We start from the raw sequence: 15,063 nt of genomic DNA, 5'->3' as shown, positions 1-15,063 counted from the left end.
CGTAAAGGACAGCCGTGTCCACGAGCGTCCAGCCAGCAACTCCGATGCCCCAGGGACAGCGCCGGGCACCCGGGGACCTGCGGCCGCTCCGCGCCCCGAAGGTGGCAGGCGGAGGTGGGGGCGCGAGGGGCCCCGGAGCACACTGCACCTAGGGGCTGCCCGGGGCGGTTCCAGCCCGGTGCCCACCCGTCCATCTCCAGACCTGGGGGGCTCGGCGTCCCCTCCGCGGGGACGGAGAAGGGGTGCTCAGTGGCTTTTTTGTGGGTGATGCTCCCTTCTTACCCCCAAATAGGAAACATACAAATGGAGAGGGCGGGACAGAGAGGCGAGCGCGTACGTGAAGCGTCCCAGGGGTCCTGTGTTCCCTGCGGGGGAGATCGGGCTGGGGCTGCCATCCGAGCCCAAGTCCCGGGACTCGGGATCAGGACGTCCGGGCACAGGGCACTTGGTCCGAGGCGATAGGTGACTGGGGCAGCGTAGGGGCGAACCAAGAGGTTGGAGGGGGAGGGCTCGGCGGAGAATGGGGTTGGGCCCGGGGCGGGGTTGGGGTCCGGGTTGGGAGGGGTTTGGGCTGGGCCGGCTCGGCAGGGTCGGGTTCGGGTCCCGGTCCGGGTCCGGGTCCGGGTTGCGGTCCGGGTTGGATCAGGGGCCGGGTTAGGCCCGAGGCCGGTTTGGGGTCTGGATGGGCCCGGGTCCGGGTTGGAGTCCCGGCGGGGCCAGGTACCGGGTGGGCCCGGGGGCCGGTTTAGGGGCCGGCTTAGGCTCTGGGCCGGCCGGGGCGGGCCCGGTGGGGCCGGGGGCGGGCCGGGGGCCGGGCCTCGCCGCGCGTCCCCGCCCCGCCGCGCCTCACTGGCGGCGGCGGCGGCGGCGGCGGTGGCAGCGGCGGCGGCGGCGGCGGCGGAGGCTCCGGGACCCGCCGCGAATCCGGCCCCCGCTGCGGGACCCGGGTGGGTTTCGGGGTCCCGGAAGGGACCGCGCGGGCGGGGGCCGAGAACCGGGGGTGGGGGAGCGGGCGGCGCCCCCTCCGCGGGGACGGGGCGGGGGCGCGCGCGGGGCGCTGGGCCTGGCGCGGCGGGGCCCGGGAGGAGCCGGGGTCCGGCCGCAGGCGCGGGAGGCGCGGGGCCCGGGCGCGAGCGGGACGGCGTGGAAGCCCTACGGCTCGCGCAGACGCGCCCGGGACCCCCTCCGCGGCGGGTGCGGGCGCCCGGGCCGGGAGCGGACCTGATCCGGGGAGACGCCGTGCCCGCCTGCGTGGAGCCGTGGACCCGAGAACTTGCGGTCTTTGTCTTGCTGGATCGTCAGAGCCCGCGAGGGAGAACTTGGAGGGGCCGCCGCGTGCGGACGCGGCCCCCGAAGTGAGCCTCCCGGCCCCGTGGCGCGCTCCCGGCCTTGCGGGGCCTTGGGGTCGGCGGTCTGGCTGGAGGAACCGCGTGTAAGGAAACGCACGTCCCCCAGGCCCGGGCTCTTCCCCCTTGCTTCACTTAAAAAAAGAAAGAAAGAAAGAGTAGAAAAAAGGAGAAGGAAAAAAAAATAGGCAATTTAAGACGGCTAAATATACGCTCAGGAGCTCTGCCAGAAGCCGGTGGATTTGAAATCCTGTTCTCCTACCCTCGGAAGCTGGTGTCGTATGTTGGCCACGATCTAGTTCAGATTCTCTCCGAGATGGAGAACCACGTAGCACGTCCTGATGCCCGCTCGAAAGTTTGTCCTCCTGCCCCACCAGGTTCCTAGGAGGAGCGGGACTGGTCGCCCCCTGTCCCTCACAGGCGCCCCCTCCCACACTGGTCTTATCAATCTTTTTTTGTTTTGTTTTGTTTTTACCACCTGGAAGGCCCAAGTTCTTGCATCTGGAAGGAAGGGAGACACGGTTCTCAGAAATGGCCGTGTGGGGTGGGCGCAGAAGGCGGGAGCCCAGAAGTCCATTCCCAGTCTGCCAATGGGTGGATGAGAGAACTTTTAAGAATCTGTGTTGTCAGGTTTAGAAATTCTTTGGTTGAAATAGTAATTGATGAGTGACTCCTGAAGGCTTTGAAGAACCACGGAAACTTCTGCAAAGAGGATTATTGAAGCGCTCTTGGCTGGTAGTAGTAACTGGGGAGTTGAGCAGCCGCCCCGTGTTGGTACCGGGACGCGGGGGGATGCTGAGTGCCGTTATTACGTGTTCTGTGGCACTTATTGGCGTGTGGCTTGTTGATGGTGGGCAAAATCTCAGGACATGGCAGGTGAAAGTTCTTCAGGGAGTTTAAAAACCCTCCGGTGATGATGGTTGCTGTGTATATACTTTCTGATTATTACGCATGAACTCACTTAGCCCCTAGAACAAGCCCATAAAGTCAGAAGTGAGGTTATCCCCATAACAGAGGGGAACCCTGGGCCTTAGGGAGGTAAGTTCCCCAAGTTCATGCCCCGAGGACAGAACCAAGTTTGTGCATCCTCGGGCTCAGGATGCTGCAGCCCCAGAAACGGCTGTGCATGCTGCCCCCTCCCTTGGAAGCGGTGCCTGCTGTTCACATGCACACGCTCTTCCCTACCCCTCTTTTTGCAGACAGGAGAACACGGTTCCTTCTGCCCGATGAGTCATAAAAAAGCAAGGGAGTGGGAACGAATCCCATGTCACCACCGGCGGCTAGCATCCATTCTCTTTTGTGCAGAAAGAGCCTCCCGGGGCCTCGGATAAAGAGATCTGAGAAGGCAGCCGTGGGGTTCTGGAGCCCACCTGCTCGCGCGGGTCTCTCAGCCCTGGTTTGGGGCGGCTCTGTGCCATGGCGAAAGTGTGGCCTCCAAAGTGAACTGCTGGGTTCAGACGCCAGCCCTGGTCCACGGTACCAACTGCATTCCTCTGTGCCTGAGCCTCTCCGTCTGTGCTGTGGAGATCGTTGTAGCCACGTCCCGGGCATCGGTCATGCCGAGGACCTAGTGCCTGGCGCATACTCAGCATTATACTCGTAACAAAATGTTATCGATGACCATCCGTTGGATTGTTCACAGTGAGCAAATTGGTAAAAACATTTTGATGTTGTTTCTTAATTCCTCGTGTGCGTGGTCCATCAGGCGGAAGCTGATCTGTACAGCCCCGGAGTTCGCCGCGTAGGAAGGGTGACGCTCTTCGCTTCATAACTTCGCGGGGCGCTGGGTCCCACAGGCTGTTCCCCGGGACCAGGGCGCCCAGGCTGTCTGCAACACAGACTCAGCTCGAGATTTGTCCACCTCCCCCTCCCCTGCAGCGGCGGGACCTCAAATTTCTCACAGGCCTGAATCTTCTCGTGTAAGATTAGCCACGTAGTTTCACACGGTGGGGACAGCATGGGGAGGACGGGCTTGCGGCTGCACAGTGAGGCAAGTGTAGCAGCTGGGGCCCGGGTGCGTTTTACTGATAAACATTGTATTTCTACAAAACTGGTGAACGTTGGTGAGCCTGGTGCACAGACTTGAAAGCAGGAATCTGCAGCCTCCCCTCCCCCCAGATTCAGGGAAATAGTCTAGGAGATCTTTTTCATTTCACTTCGGTGGTGGTGGTGGTGGTGGTGGTGGTGTGTGTGTGTGTTTAAGGGTTTTTATTTACTCATGAGACACAGAGAGAGAGAGAGGCAGAGGGGGAAGCAAACCCCCTGCTGAGTCGGGGGCCCCAGGCAGGACTCGATCCCAGGACCCTGAGATCATGTCCTGAGCTGAAGGCACGTGCTTCCCTGACTGAGCCACCCAGGCACCCAGGGGTGGTGGTTTTTTGTTTTTTGTTTTTGCTGTCGACCACCTGTGTGTCCTTGGGCACTGGGTCTTGGGTCATTAAGAAATCTGTTTTGATGAGCTGTCCCATAATGTCCGACCTGAAGCGTATCTTTTACTGTGTCTTCTGACCTGATAGAGGCCTCAGGGAGGAGCAAGGTCCGGCCGCTTAAAGACTCAGTGAGATGCTCCCCAAGCCCTCACCCAGCAGGGTGGTGTGCCCTGCTCTTGCTGAACCTTGGACGACCAGTCTGTCCAGGTGTTTAAAAGTCACACACGTGATGAGCCACCCGGAGGGGTCCGCCTGGCCGCAGGTGCACAGGCGCGGTGTCTACCACCGCAGTAGCCAGGTCGGTCCTAGTTTGTGCGCTTGGCTTTACGTGCTAGTTTTTCCGCCCTGAGTGACCCGGAATGCACGAGTCTGGTAAATTGGTCGTTCCACCTCTGTCTTTCCGAAATTGGGGCCAAGGGTGTACGTAACAGAAGTCATTTTTACACTTTCCTTTGTCAAGTTCTGTATCTAAAATCTTAGGGGAACCATAGAGGCGTCAGGTGCACCTAACCCACTGTTGGGTCGCTGGGTGGCTTCCTGGCTGGGTTTGCACCTTTCCTTGCTTTTGGGGGTCCAGTCCTTCCTTGTTCCTCGATCCTGGCTCATGTCTAAGGTCAGTTTCATCTCCCAGGCCCTACTTCCCCGGCTCTTTGGGGAGGAAATAGTGTTTTGGTATTTGCTGTCAAGGGGGCGCAAGCAGCAGATGGCCTCCCGAGTGAGAGGCAGAGGCCTTGGGGTTTTCCAGGGAGTAGGTGATAATCAAAGTGACAGCTGGGCCGCCGAAAGAGGGAAGTCACAGCGAAGCTGGCCGTCCGCTCCCCCTCCTGTTTCTGTGACTGTCTTGTCTTTACAGCCTCTTAAAGGTCCTTTCCCAGATGGCAGTTGGTCCAAGCCTCCTGCCCTGGGGCTTCTGCCCTACACTACATTCCTTCCTTTTATTTTATTTTATTTTTAAGATTTTATTTATTTATTTGTCAGAGAGAGAGAGAGTGTGCACACACAAGCAGGCAGAGGTGGCACGCAGAGGTAGAGAGAAGCAGGCTCCCCACTGAGCAAGGAGCCCCACGCGGGACTCGATCCCAGGACCCTGAGACGATGACCCGAGTCAAAGGCAGAGGCTTAACCCACTGAGCCACCCAGGCGTCCCTGTTCCTTCATTTTAAATACAAGCTGATCATCTTGTCCTCCCTTGTAGGCAGAGGCCCCGCCCACAGCGACCCTGCTTTTGGGTGACGATCTTCTCCATGGGCATCCTGAACGTGATGTATGTGTCGGGAAGACCCTTTTCTTCCACGACGGTTGCATAACGCGAAGGGGAGCACCACAGGGAGGACAGGCCGTGTTAGCCCACAGGTCTCTTGTCCGCACAATGAGACTTGGAAGACCCAGCTTCCCCAAATCGTGTACCCCAAGGATTGGGTTCTGAGCCCGTCTACCTGTGGGGTGGAGATCCCCCTCTAAACTGCAGAGCTGGGGCTTCCGGGAAGGACCACGGCACACATGCCTGGGAGAGGGCTGGGGTCTCCTGGGACCGGTGTCAGCAGCAGACGTTGGTGGGAGGAACATGATCCTTGTTTTTGTGTGTCTGGCTCCTGGTTAAATAGCATCACCTGTTCCCCGCTCTGCGTTGATCCGGCTTTGGGAGCAAAGCGGGGGAACCGGTTCCTGCCAGCGCCGTGGCAAGGCCTATTGCGGTGTGCCCGTGCCGGGGTCGGGGCGGGGTCATCCCCTGTGGGCTCCTTCCCGTCACACGTTCCCTCACGTGTCCAGCGGCCCTCCACCCCTCCCTGCCTCCCCCCACACGGCGAGCGGCTGTCAGGATGGCTGTGGGCTCGAGCCTCCGGTCCGCAGGAACAGGCAGCCCCGGGACTCGCCGGGACCGCGCTCGCCCTGCTGACAGCTGCATCCCACGAGCCAGGTGGGCCCGAGACAGGTGCACGGCACAGAGCAGCGAACGGGAGAAGTCAGGCTCCTGCTCTTAGAGTGGCTGCCGGCTGCCGCATCTGTCTGGTCTTCCTAGGGAGGTTCCGGGAGAGAACTTTGCACCTTTGCTCCTGTTTGCTTTTCTGGTTGGCAAATGATGGGGCCCCTTAATGCCAGGACAGGAAACCAGGGCTCTGGGTGGAGGAGGAGGCCAAGGGCAGGCCCTGGCGTGAGTGCGCCCTTTCCTCCCATCTGTCCTGCTGGGAGCCGCGTCCTCCTCTCTTCTGGCTCTAGACCTGGGGTCCCCCTCATATTGTCTCAAAGGTGGTCGCCCTGCATAGGCATTTGGCAGTCGGGGGACGAGTTAGAAGTCCATACTTTCCTGCGTCTTTGCCGTGCCGTGCCGTGTCAGTGGTAGAAGGGCTCCCAGAGACGTCTGTGTCCAAATCCTGGGGACCTGGGACTCAGTTAGGGTCCGTGGCATTAAGGTTGCTCGGTCATCAGCCATCCTAGAGATGGAGAGATTGTCCTGGATCCTCCAGTGGGACCAGTGCCGTCTCAGGGTCCTTAGAAGCAGAAGGAGGGGAAAGACAGTGCCAGAGCCGGGTGCTGGGGTGGGGGTGGGGGAACCAGAATGGGCACCAGTAGCTTTGGAGGTGGAGGGAGGGCCAGGAGCCCAGGGCTGTGGGAGAGTCCAGAGGTGGTAAAGGTAGGGACGCGGATTCTCCCCGGAGGCGGCGCAGCCCTTCCCACACCTTGGTTTGAGCCGGGTGAGCCCGGGTGCGACTCGTGGCCTTCAGACCTGTGAGCTTATTTGTTTGGGTTTTCAGCTGTGGAATGTGTGGTGATGGGAAACTTTCAGCAGCCACGGAAAACCAGCGCGCAGGGGACGGCGGTGCCTTCTGAAGGAAGCAGAGGGGCGACTTAGGTCTTTTCTAAAGGACGTCACTTCTTACTGTGTTTTGCTCCTTTCTGGCTTCTCAGTGACTTAGGCTCTGTCTCTGGCCAGGACCCTTCTCCCCAGGTATAAATCACCAATTCCTGGGGAACGAATTTTGGGTAATGGATGTCTCCGCTTCACCCTGAAAATATTGGAGGAGGGCCCTGCACCAGCGCCACCACACTGAGCTCCACGGCCTCTGCTGCCTCTGGCCCGGGGCTGGTGGCAGGTGCTCCCGGGGCGTCTAGGAGCAAGTGCGGTCAGGGGAGACCAGCCACCCCCTGCCCCTGGCCATGACCCAGCAGCAGGGCCAGGTCCAAACAGGGGTGTGAGATAAACACCTGCCCCCTTCCCCGCTGCCCACTCTCAGCCACCCTGTCCTGGGTCCCCAGTTTCCCTTCCCCCGCAGGCTGCTGGCGGCTGAGAACCCGTAGTTCTGGAAGGTATTGGGAGAGCCACCAGGAGCGGGGAGGGCCTTCTGTGGAGGGAACTCGGTGTCACGGACATGTGTGTGTGTTTTGAGGGGAAGCCAAGTTCTGTTCTTTCGAACGACACAATAGCCTATTGGCAAAAATCTGGCCCGACCTCGTGGTCACCATGGCTCAGAGCAGCACAGAGCTCGGCTTACCATCGTGGCTGCACAGATGGCTGGAGACCAGCCCCGCTGTTCTTACTTTATACCTTTTAAAATCACTTTCTTTCTTTTTTTTTTTTTTTTGCACCCGGAATGATGCTCATTCTGGATCTTGGCTTCCTCCATCTCCGGCTCCCTGTGCCGACCGCCAGGCTGGCAGCACTGTCCTTTCCGTCAGCAAAAACCAAGCATGTGGACCTCTACTGCAGGTGGCATTCTGGTGGGCACATCCGTCAGGAAGGGGTCTTGGACTCAGGAGCTTATCACCTATAATCCACAAGACCGACGCGGGCGTGACCGTTTTAAAGTAGAAACGTTAGGGGAACGGATCGGAGGAGAATTAGGTTTTTATCTTCGTCAGGGGTCTACCGGGAGCGGCTTCCCTCTTCACCCTCCTCTCTCGGGGATGGGGGCGGCCCGGGATGTCGGTACGAGGCGCTCTGAGCATCTCGGCTGCTGTTTTGATTCCAGCAAACGCCACGCCGAGTCCTTGCTGGGGGGAGCCGGGGAGCCGCTTCTGGCCGCGGGCTCCTCTCAGGTGAGAGCAGCTGATCTCGTGCGTCTCTGGATCTCCGCTAATGGCACTTAAAGGGTGTGCTGGTTGCGCGCCTGCCCCCAGCTCTGTCCGAGGTAGGAGGTGAGTAAGTCACCTGCCCAGAGACCCCAGACCCACCAGGGCACCTGGTGTTCTCCTTGCTCAGAATCTTGTCCCCGGGAAGACGTTCTGGAGCACAGCTTTCTGGTCTACCAGGAGGGGTGGTTCCCTGTACTCCTCCCACCCCCGCGGGTCACCAGGTCCCAAAGGTCACGGACATAAACTGCTCTGCAGGTTTTGAGTGAAGCCCTCAAGGTCATGTATCTTGCGGACTCAAGGACAGGAGGAAGATCCCCGTCAGGGCGTGCAGCTCTGGCCAGGCCCTGGCATTGCTACTGCTGCCCATCGGCCTGGACACCCGAGCTCCCTTTGCCACGCTGCTGCCCCTCGTCCTGCCTCTGGCTCCCAGCCCGTGTCCGGCCTCCATCCGCCGCAGTCCTCTCGGCCGGCATTCTCCGGGGGGCGGGCACTCTGGTCTCCGCCCTCTTTTTTAAAATTAAATTTTATTTTTTATTTTTTATTTTTTTTCTTAAAGATTTTTTATTTATTTATTTGACAGAGAGAGATCACAAGTAGACAGAGAGGCAGGCAGAGAGAGAGAGAGGAGGAAGCAGGCTCCCTGCTGAGCAGAGAGCCCGATGCGGGACTCGATCCCAGGACCCTGGGATCATGACCTGAGCCGAAGGCAGCGGCTTAACCCACTGAGCCACCCAGGCACCCTTAAATTTTATTTTTTAGAGTGTTTTAGGTTTACCAAAAACAGCGCAGAGAGCATCTGGACACCCCTCTCCAGGTTCTACTATTACGGTAGTTTTCATCTCGGTCAGGGATACAGAGTGGTGCCCACTTGGGCCATTTTGAAACGTGCAGTTTCGTGGCACTGGGGCCGTTCACATCTTGCGCCGCGGGTCCCTGTCCACCCCAGGGATTCCTTATCCTTTTTACCCTGCTCGCGTCTCCCTGGTGCCGCCTGCCGGGCCCTGTCCCCTGCCCCTTCCCTTCTCGCCTGACCAGCCAGCACTGCGGGGGGCAGGCCTCCCTCCTCCCTCCCCGTTCCGCCTCACCACTGCTCTGTGTCACGCCGTGGCCTCTTGCTGGACCTGTGCCCTGTTCTGGACACCTTGTTTTCATCTCCACATTTCCTCGTTTCAAAGGACGCCAGCCACACTGGATTCCGGCCTCTCTAATGGCCTAATCCCAACCTGATCACCTCTGTAAAGACCCGTCTCTGAATACAGCCGCATTCCGAGGTGCTGGGCGGGGGGTTGGAGCGTCATCGTATGGTTCGGGGGTTGGGGGAAGACACACGCTTAGACTCATTAACACGTGGGAGAATGCACTTACCCTGCGACAGAAAGCAAGACTCCGGTCACCCCCGTGGGGCATCTTTGTTTTTTTATAAGACAGACACAGAGGCTAGGAACGGACACGGGAACGGTTTCGGATCCTGCGATTTAAGGCGCTTGTGTTCTTCTTTGTGCTTCTCTGAGCTTGGTGCCTAATTTACAAAAAAAAAAAAAAAAGCATTCAAAAATAGGTCAAGGGCTCTCTCGGCGAGCCGTGTGGTAGCAGAGGCTGGGAACCGGGTTTCATGTCAATGAAGGCGGCTCACGGAGGAGCAAACGCATTTGGAGAGCGCGTGGGAAGTGTCTGAAGAGGGTGACTCTTTGGGGGGGCGTTTGACAGACACCCCCCAGGGTGCGGCCTGCCGCAGGACACTCTGGGGCCGGAGCTGGGGGACCTGTCCGCTCTCCAGCCAGGTGGCGGGGGTGTGGTGGGAGCTGAACTCTGAGCACAGGGGACGAAGGTCTCAGGCGCCAAGTTTCTCTGCTCCCCGAGTGACCCGAACGCTCGGAACCCGTTTTCTCGTTTGCAGAACTTGCTTGTAGGAGGTCGCGAGGGCCAGAGTCTCAGGGCGGGAGAGCGTGCGGTCCGCGTCGGGTGTGCGGGGAAAGGGGATTGTGAGCTTGTGTTTTGGGACGCCCTTCAGACCTTCCAACACGTTCTTCTGATTCTCCTCCGCGGTGGCAGACGTCTTCACTGAAGGGCGGTTTGGGTTCCGGACTCAGCCGACAGCTGTTTGCTGCCCCGTCGGGGTTAGCGAAGGGACACCAGGGGAGACGCCGAGGGAGCCGAGGCCTCGGCCGCAGTGTGGGTCCCGGCTGAGCTGCCCTTAACGCGAAACAGACCCCAGACTCCAGAGGCCGAGGGGACGTCGAGCAGCCCGTTTCCGCATGGATTATGGGCCGAAACGATCCTGTTTGGGGAATGAGGACTGAAATGAAAGTGCGTTACCAAAGTTAGTCTTCCTCCTTTCTGTTCACTTTTTAAAACGTGGCTGGGGGATGTCAGCAAACCGGGCAGCGCTGGTCTAGAAAGAAGGGGCTCATTTTCTTGTACGGCTCGTGAAGGGACCTTGTCGTTCTGGAACGATTCTTGAAGGCTAAAAATATTCTGGACAGCAGAGTCGTCGCTAGAATAACAATACCGACAGTTGCACAGACGACGCGATACGGAGGGCGTGTGATTGGTTTTTTTTTTTTAAAGAATTTTATAGGTGCTGGGGCTTGCCTCCAAGTTCAGACCAGTGGGGGGCTTATGGGGTGGCCACCCCCTTGACCTGCAGAGGCCGGGAGGGCTTCCTGGAGAGGCTGGCCTGGAGGCAGTTGGGGTAGAGCGAAGGGCCGAGTATCCAGAAGGTGGCCTGAGCCAGGGGTCAGCTGTCTGCAGCCCATGGGCCAAATCAAGCCTTCTGCTTGTTTTCTGGTCTTGGAGCTAAGGTTGGGTTTTATATTTTTAAATGATTGGGAAAAAAACTAAAAGGAGAATTTTCTGTGAGACATAGAGATTGGGAGATTCAGGTGACAGTGTCCGTGAGTCAAGTCTCACTGGGTCACAGACACACCTTCTGGTTCCCGTCTGTGGCCACTGTCACACGGTGGGACCGGCAGCCGCGGGGCCTGACGGTTACTGAATGGTCCTTGAGGTCAGCTGGCCGCCCCCTGGCCAGGGGGGTTGAGAGTGTTGGCCTGGGGGAAGCCTTCGAGGGGTGGATTCGGACCCTGGATACGACCAGGAGGGGAGTGATGTCCTCGGCTTGTGGCTGAGGCAGTGAGTGTCCCGGAACCGTGATTTTCAGGGCGATGTCGATATTGGGAACCCCAGTCATTCGGGAGAAGGGCGTGATGGATCTTTCTAGGTAAAGATGCGGACAAGGGAGGGCGACTTTCGGGCTAGCGGGAAGCCGTGAGAAGAATCCTGTGCTTAGGAGAGTTAGTGACTTTCTGGGGAGATCTGAGAACAGAGTTGAGGGCACGGGAGGGGCCCCCAGAGGGCCGGGGGCTGAGGATCCGGCATGGAGCCCCCCTGGCCTCGGACAGGGAAGGGCACCCTGAGCCCGGCGCCCCTGCCCCACGAGCCTGTGCAAACCCTCCAGCAGAAAGAGCCTCACGTAGGGAACCCTGCAAACCAGCTCTGGGTTGGGGGAGAAGCGTCAGAAATGCAGGAGGTTCGAAGAGTTGCTGTCCTGCGGTGAGACAGACAGGACATAAAACTGCACGGCTGTCTTACTGAGTGGCATTAAGTCCCTTCACGCCGCTGTGGGGCCGTCACCGCCATCCGTGTCCAGAACATAGTCGTCGTCCCAAACTGAAAATTTGGCCCCAAAACACTAACTCCCCATCCCGCCCCTCGCCCAGCCCCTGGCGCCCAGCACCCCCGTCCTACGTTCTCTCTCTGTGATTCTGACCCACGACTCCAGTGGCCTCATGGACGTGGAATCCTACACTCTGTGTCTTTCTGTGCGTGGCTGACGTCACCGGGCACAGTGTCCTTGAGGTCCACCCGTGTGGCTGGTGGCCGAGTGTCCTTCCTTAAGGCCGAATAAGGTCCCCCGTGCGGACGGACCCCGTTTAGTCCGTCCGTCATCGACGATGCTGTCGTACTGGCTCTCACCTCGTTTCTTTTCTTTCAACGAGAGGAAGGCGATCCGGTGTCCCCGTCCCGGCCCTGCCCCGTGAGGCTGGCCTGCACCTGCCCAGCGCAGGCTGCGTCTCGCACATGCAGCGCCTCTGGCAGGGGGCGGCAGGGTCTGTGCACACAAGCTCACTCCCGTGGCTCCGTCCACGGCTCCGCTGGGTGGCTGCGTTCTGGGGCTCGACTGATGTGAAGCGTCTGGCCGGTCCACACCGCGAGCGATTTCTGACGGCTGGGCTTTCGGCTGGAATAAAAATTGCTTCGGGCCGTCTGCCGGGTGTGGGGCTTTCGTCCGGACCGAGGACTCCTCCTCGATGAGCTCTCCCGCTCACTCTCCGGCGCCCGGCGCATCGCCCTGCTCCTCCTGTCGGGGAATCGCGAGGAGTTCTGGATGCGTACTGGGTCGGTCCTCTGGTTTCTCGTTTACTGTTTTAATTTTTATTTATTTATTTTGTACTTTTTTTTACTTATTTACGTGATCTCAACACCCCACGTGGGGCTCAAACTCGTGGCCCCGAGATCAAGAGTCACCCCGTCCTCTGAGCCGGCCGGACGCCCCTCTTGTTGCCGGGTTGTAGGCAAACTCGGGTCCTTGTGACACCCTTCCCAGCGGAGATGGCCCGTCACGTGTCAGGACATCAGGCCAGGCTGGGGGTGGAGGAGGCCTGGCAGGGCGGATGTAGGAAGAAGGTCGCTCCCTGGGAAGCCCGGCGGAGGGGCTGAGGTTCAGGACGGGAGGGCTCGTCGACACAGACGCAGACGCAGGGCAAAACTGAGCAGAGACAAGTCTGAGCGTTTCCTGGCATCACCGTGGGGGAGCAGAGCGCCCGTGACAGGTGGTTGGGCCCCGGGGGGACGTGAGCCATGCCTGGAGTCATGGCGGGAAGGGTGCTGCTGGTGGCATCCGTGGGTAGAGACCGGGGTTGCCTTCAGCACTGAGAACGACCCGGCCCCAAATGTCCATGGTGCCACGTGGCCTCGTGCTAGCAGGACCCGTCCCGGAGGTCAGCGAACTCCCATCCGTCTTGCGCTGGCCGGTGTGAGGCAGGACGCAGCGCCGAGGACCCCCGGCCTGACGCGCCTCCTCTGTCTTTCTCCCCCAGCCACGTCCGGACGAGCCCCGCCTGGGCCGACGCGTGCAGAGGATGGAAGCACTCCCCCGGCAATGTCTCTGGGCCGTCTCCTTCGCCGGGCCTCCTCCAAAGCCTCGGACCTCCTGACCCTCACCCCGGGCGGCGGTGGCGGGCCCCTCTCCGTCCTGGATGGGGAGATCATCTACTCCAAGAACAACGTGTGCGTGCACCCGCCCGAGGGACTGCAGGGGCTCGGAGGGCACCACCCAGGTGAGCCCGAGAGATGGGAGGGCCTGGGCGGAGGGGCTTGGTTTCTTTCTAAAGTGCCCAAGCCCCAGCTTCAGAAAGCTTTGGGCCACTTCCCCATTTGTCCTAATTCCCCCATCTCTGAAGGGGCCGGTGACCTTTAACTTGTACACGTGGGGCGGGACGGGTTACGGGGAATCAGCCTCAGAAGAGCACATTAGGTCACGCCCAGCTGCTGGGAGCAGGGAGCCTGCAGGCAGGGACGCGGGCAGCCCTCCTCTGTGGGCACGGACCGGTACCCACGGGCCCCCTCCACTGTGGCACGACCACACCCCTCGAGCTAGGCCTGGTGGTTGCTTCCCTTCCCACGGCCGGGAAGGCCGCGATGAGAACCAGGTAGACTGTAGGGCCGGCCCCGGAAAGCACCAGTCCTGTCTCCGCCTGTCCTCCAACCCCCCGGTTCTGAAATCAGGGCAGAAAGCATCAGCTGGAGTCTGCCGCTGGGAGATGTGGGGGCCGCAGATCCATTCCCCTAGGGCCATGCCCGGGGCACACCAGCACCAGGGCCTACGTGAGCCTGGGCTGGACACTGTTCCTGCGGTGGCAGCAGCTTGGCGATCTTGTGCCAAGTCGCAGACAAAGAAACTGCCTCTTTCCCGGGGCTCAGGCTGTTTCCCGAGCCCTGCTGCGGTGGCCGGCCGCCCGGCTGCGGCTCACAGCACGGAGCAAAGCAGTCGCTTCTCTTCCAGGTCGGGTAACTGGACTGTGGCTGTCCTCGGGCCGGGGCGGGTCTGAGGCTGTTAGATCCAGTCATAGCAACGGGGCACTGACCTCCCTCAGCCCCGCTTGCCTCCCACGGGAAGGACAAAATGATGGGTCAGTGATACCCAAGTCCTGTGTCCTTTGTCGTTTCTGCCGACGGCTGTGACAAGTACATGGTTTGCCTTATCTGTACGTTGACCTCCTGAGAGTGCCGGGAGCCGGGACAGGCCTCCGTTTTGGACGAGGAGGCTGGTGCTCAGAGAGGCTGGGCCGTTCCCAGCGCTAGCCCGGGGAGGAGCTGGGACAAGGGCAGGCTCTGGGCGATCTTTGTGCTTCCCTCGGCCTCCCCGGGCTGCTGGAGGGCCCTCGGGGCCCCAGTGCGCCTGCGGGGGGCCGGCTGCGGCCTGTGGACTCGCCCACCCAGCACAGACAGAAGCCCCACACCAGACGTCAGACATCGAAAAGTTAACAAATGACGGTCAGGCCCGAGCACTTTGCTGTATGCAAATTATGCGTCTGCAAAATACTGAATGAGTGAATTAAAAGACAAAACGTTTAAATTACGTTAATGAGCTGGTCCTACCTCGGTGAGTCTGTCTTTGTAGCCCCCGACGGTCGGGTGCGGGTTCAGAGTCTTCAGCCCCCACAGGAGAAGCAGGAGAGTCCGCCTCCAGCCCAGCTCTGTCCTGCACTAGAAGGGACCGCGGGCACCCACGTGTGGACACCCCAGCCTGCCCACAGCCCCCACAGACAGCTCAGGAGCAGGCCCTGGGAGCCGGCTCCAGGCCGTGTAGACAGGGAATTCTAGCATCCTGTAGTGCGCTCTGGTGGCGTGTGGCCGTGGACTCCTGACCACGGGGCCAACTCTGAGGGTTCGAGGAGGGGACAGAGGTTCTAGGGCCGGATCTGAGAGTGTCAGCTCTTCTGGTCTCAGTCAGAAAGAACAGCGCAGCCCTGGGAGAACGTTGTGCGGATGCCGCCATGACGGAAGGCCCCGGGGTGAGTCCTGGGGCTCCCTTCCCCGTCCCCGAGCCACAGGATCTGAGGGTATGAAACACGTGGCCTCCTCTGCTCCTTACCGTTATCCCGGAGTGTCCCCACCTCTTCTGGAAACGGGAGCGAGGCTCAGGAGACTGGTGC

General features: G+C 60.2%; 1 protein-coding gene across 4 annotated transcripts in view; it reads left to right on the top strand.

Moving 5' to 3' along the window:
• Positions 1 to 845: 845 nt before the first annotated feature.
• The window catches only part of TBC1D16 (TBC1 domain family member 16), a 74,046-nt gene continuing 59,828 nt past the window's right edge, over positions 846 to 15,063 (top strand). For all 4 annotated transcript variants that reach the window (XR_004280366.1, XM_032319641.1, XM_032319640.1 and 1 more), the window contains exons 1-2: positions 846 to 947; positions 12,946 to 13,185. Coding sequence is in view for 3 of the 4 variants with exons in the window: in XM_032319641.1 (XP_032175532.1) it covers positions 13,008 to 13,185 (178 nt within the window). In the remaining variant the exon portion in view is untranslated. The remainder of the gene's footprint in view (positions 948 to 12,945; positions 13,186 to 15,063) is intronic.

The sequence above is a fragment of the Mustela erminea genome, chromosome 18 (genome assembly GCF_009829155.1).
Source record: "Mustela erminea isolate mMusErm1 chromosome 18, mMusErm1.Pri, whole genome shotgun sequence".
Classification (NCBI taxonomy): domain Eukaryota; kingdom Metazoa; phylum Chordata; class Mammalia; order Carnivora; family Mustelidae; genus Mustela; species Mustela erminea.
The sequence above is the reverse complement of the archived record's forward strand: the minus strand, read 5'-3'. Positions and strand labels throughout refer to the sequence as shown.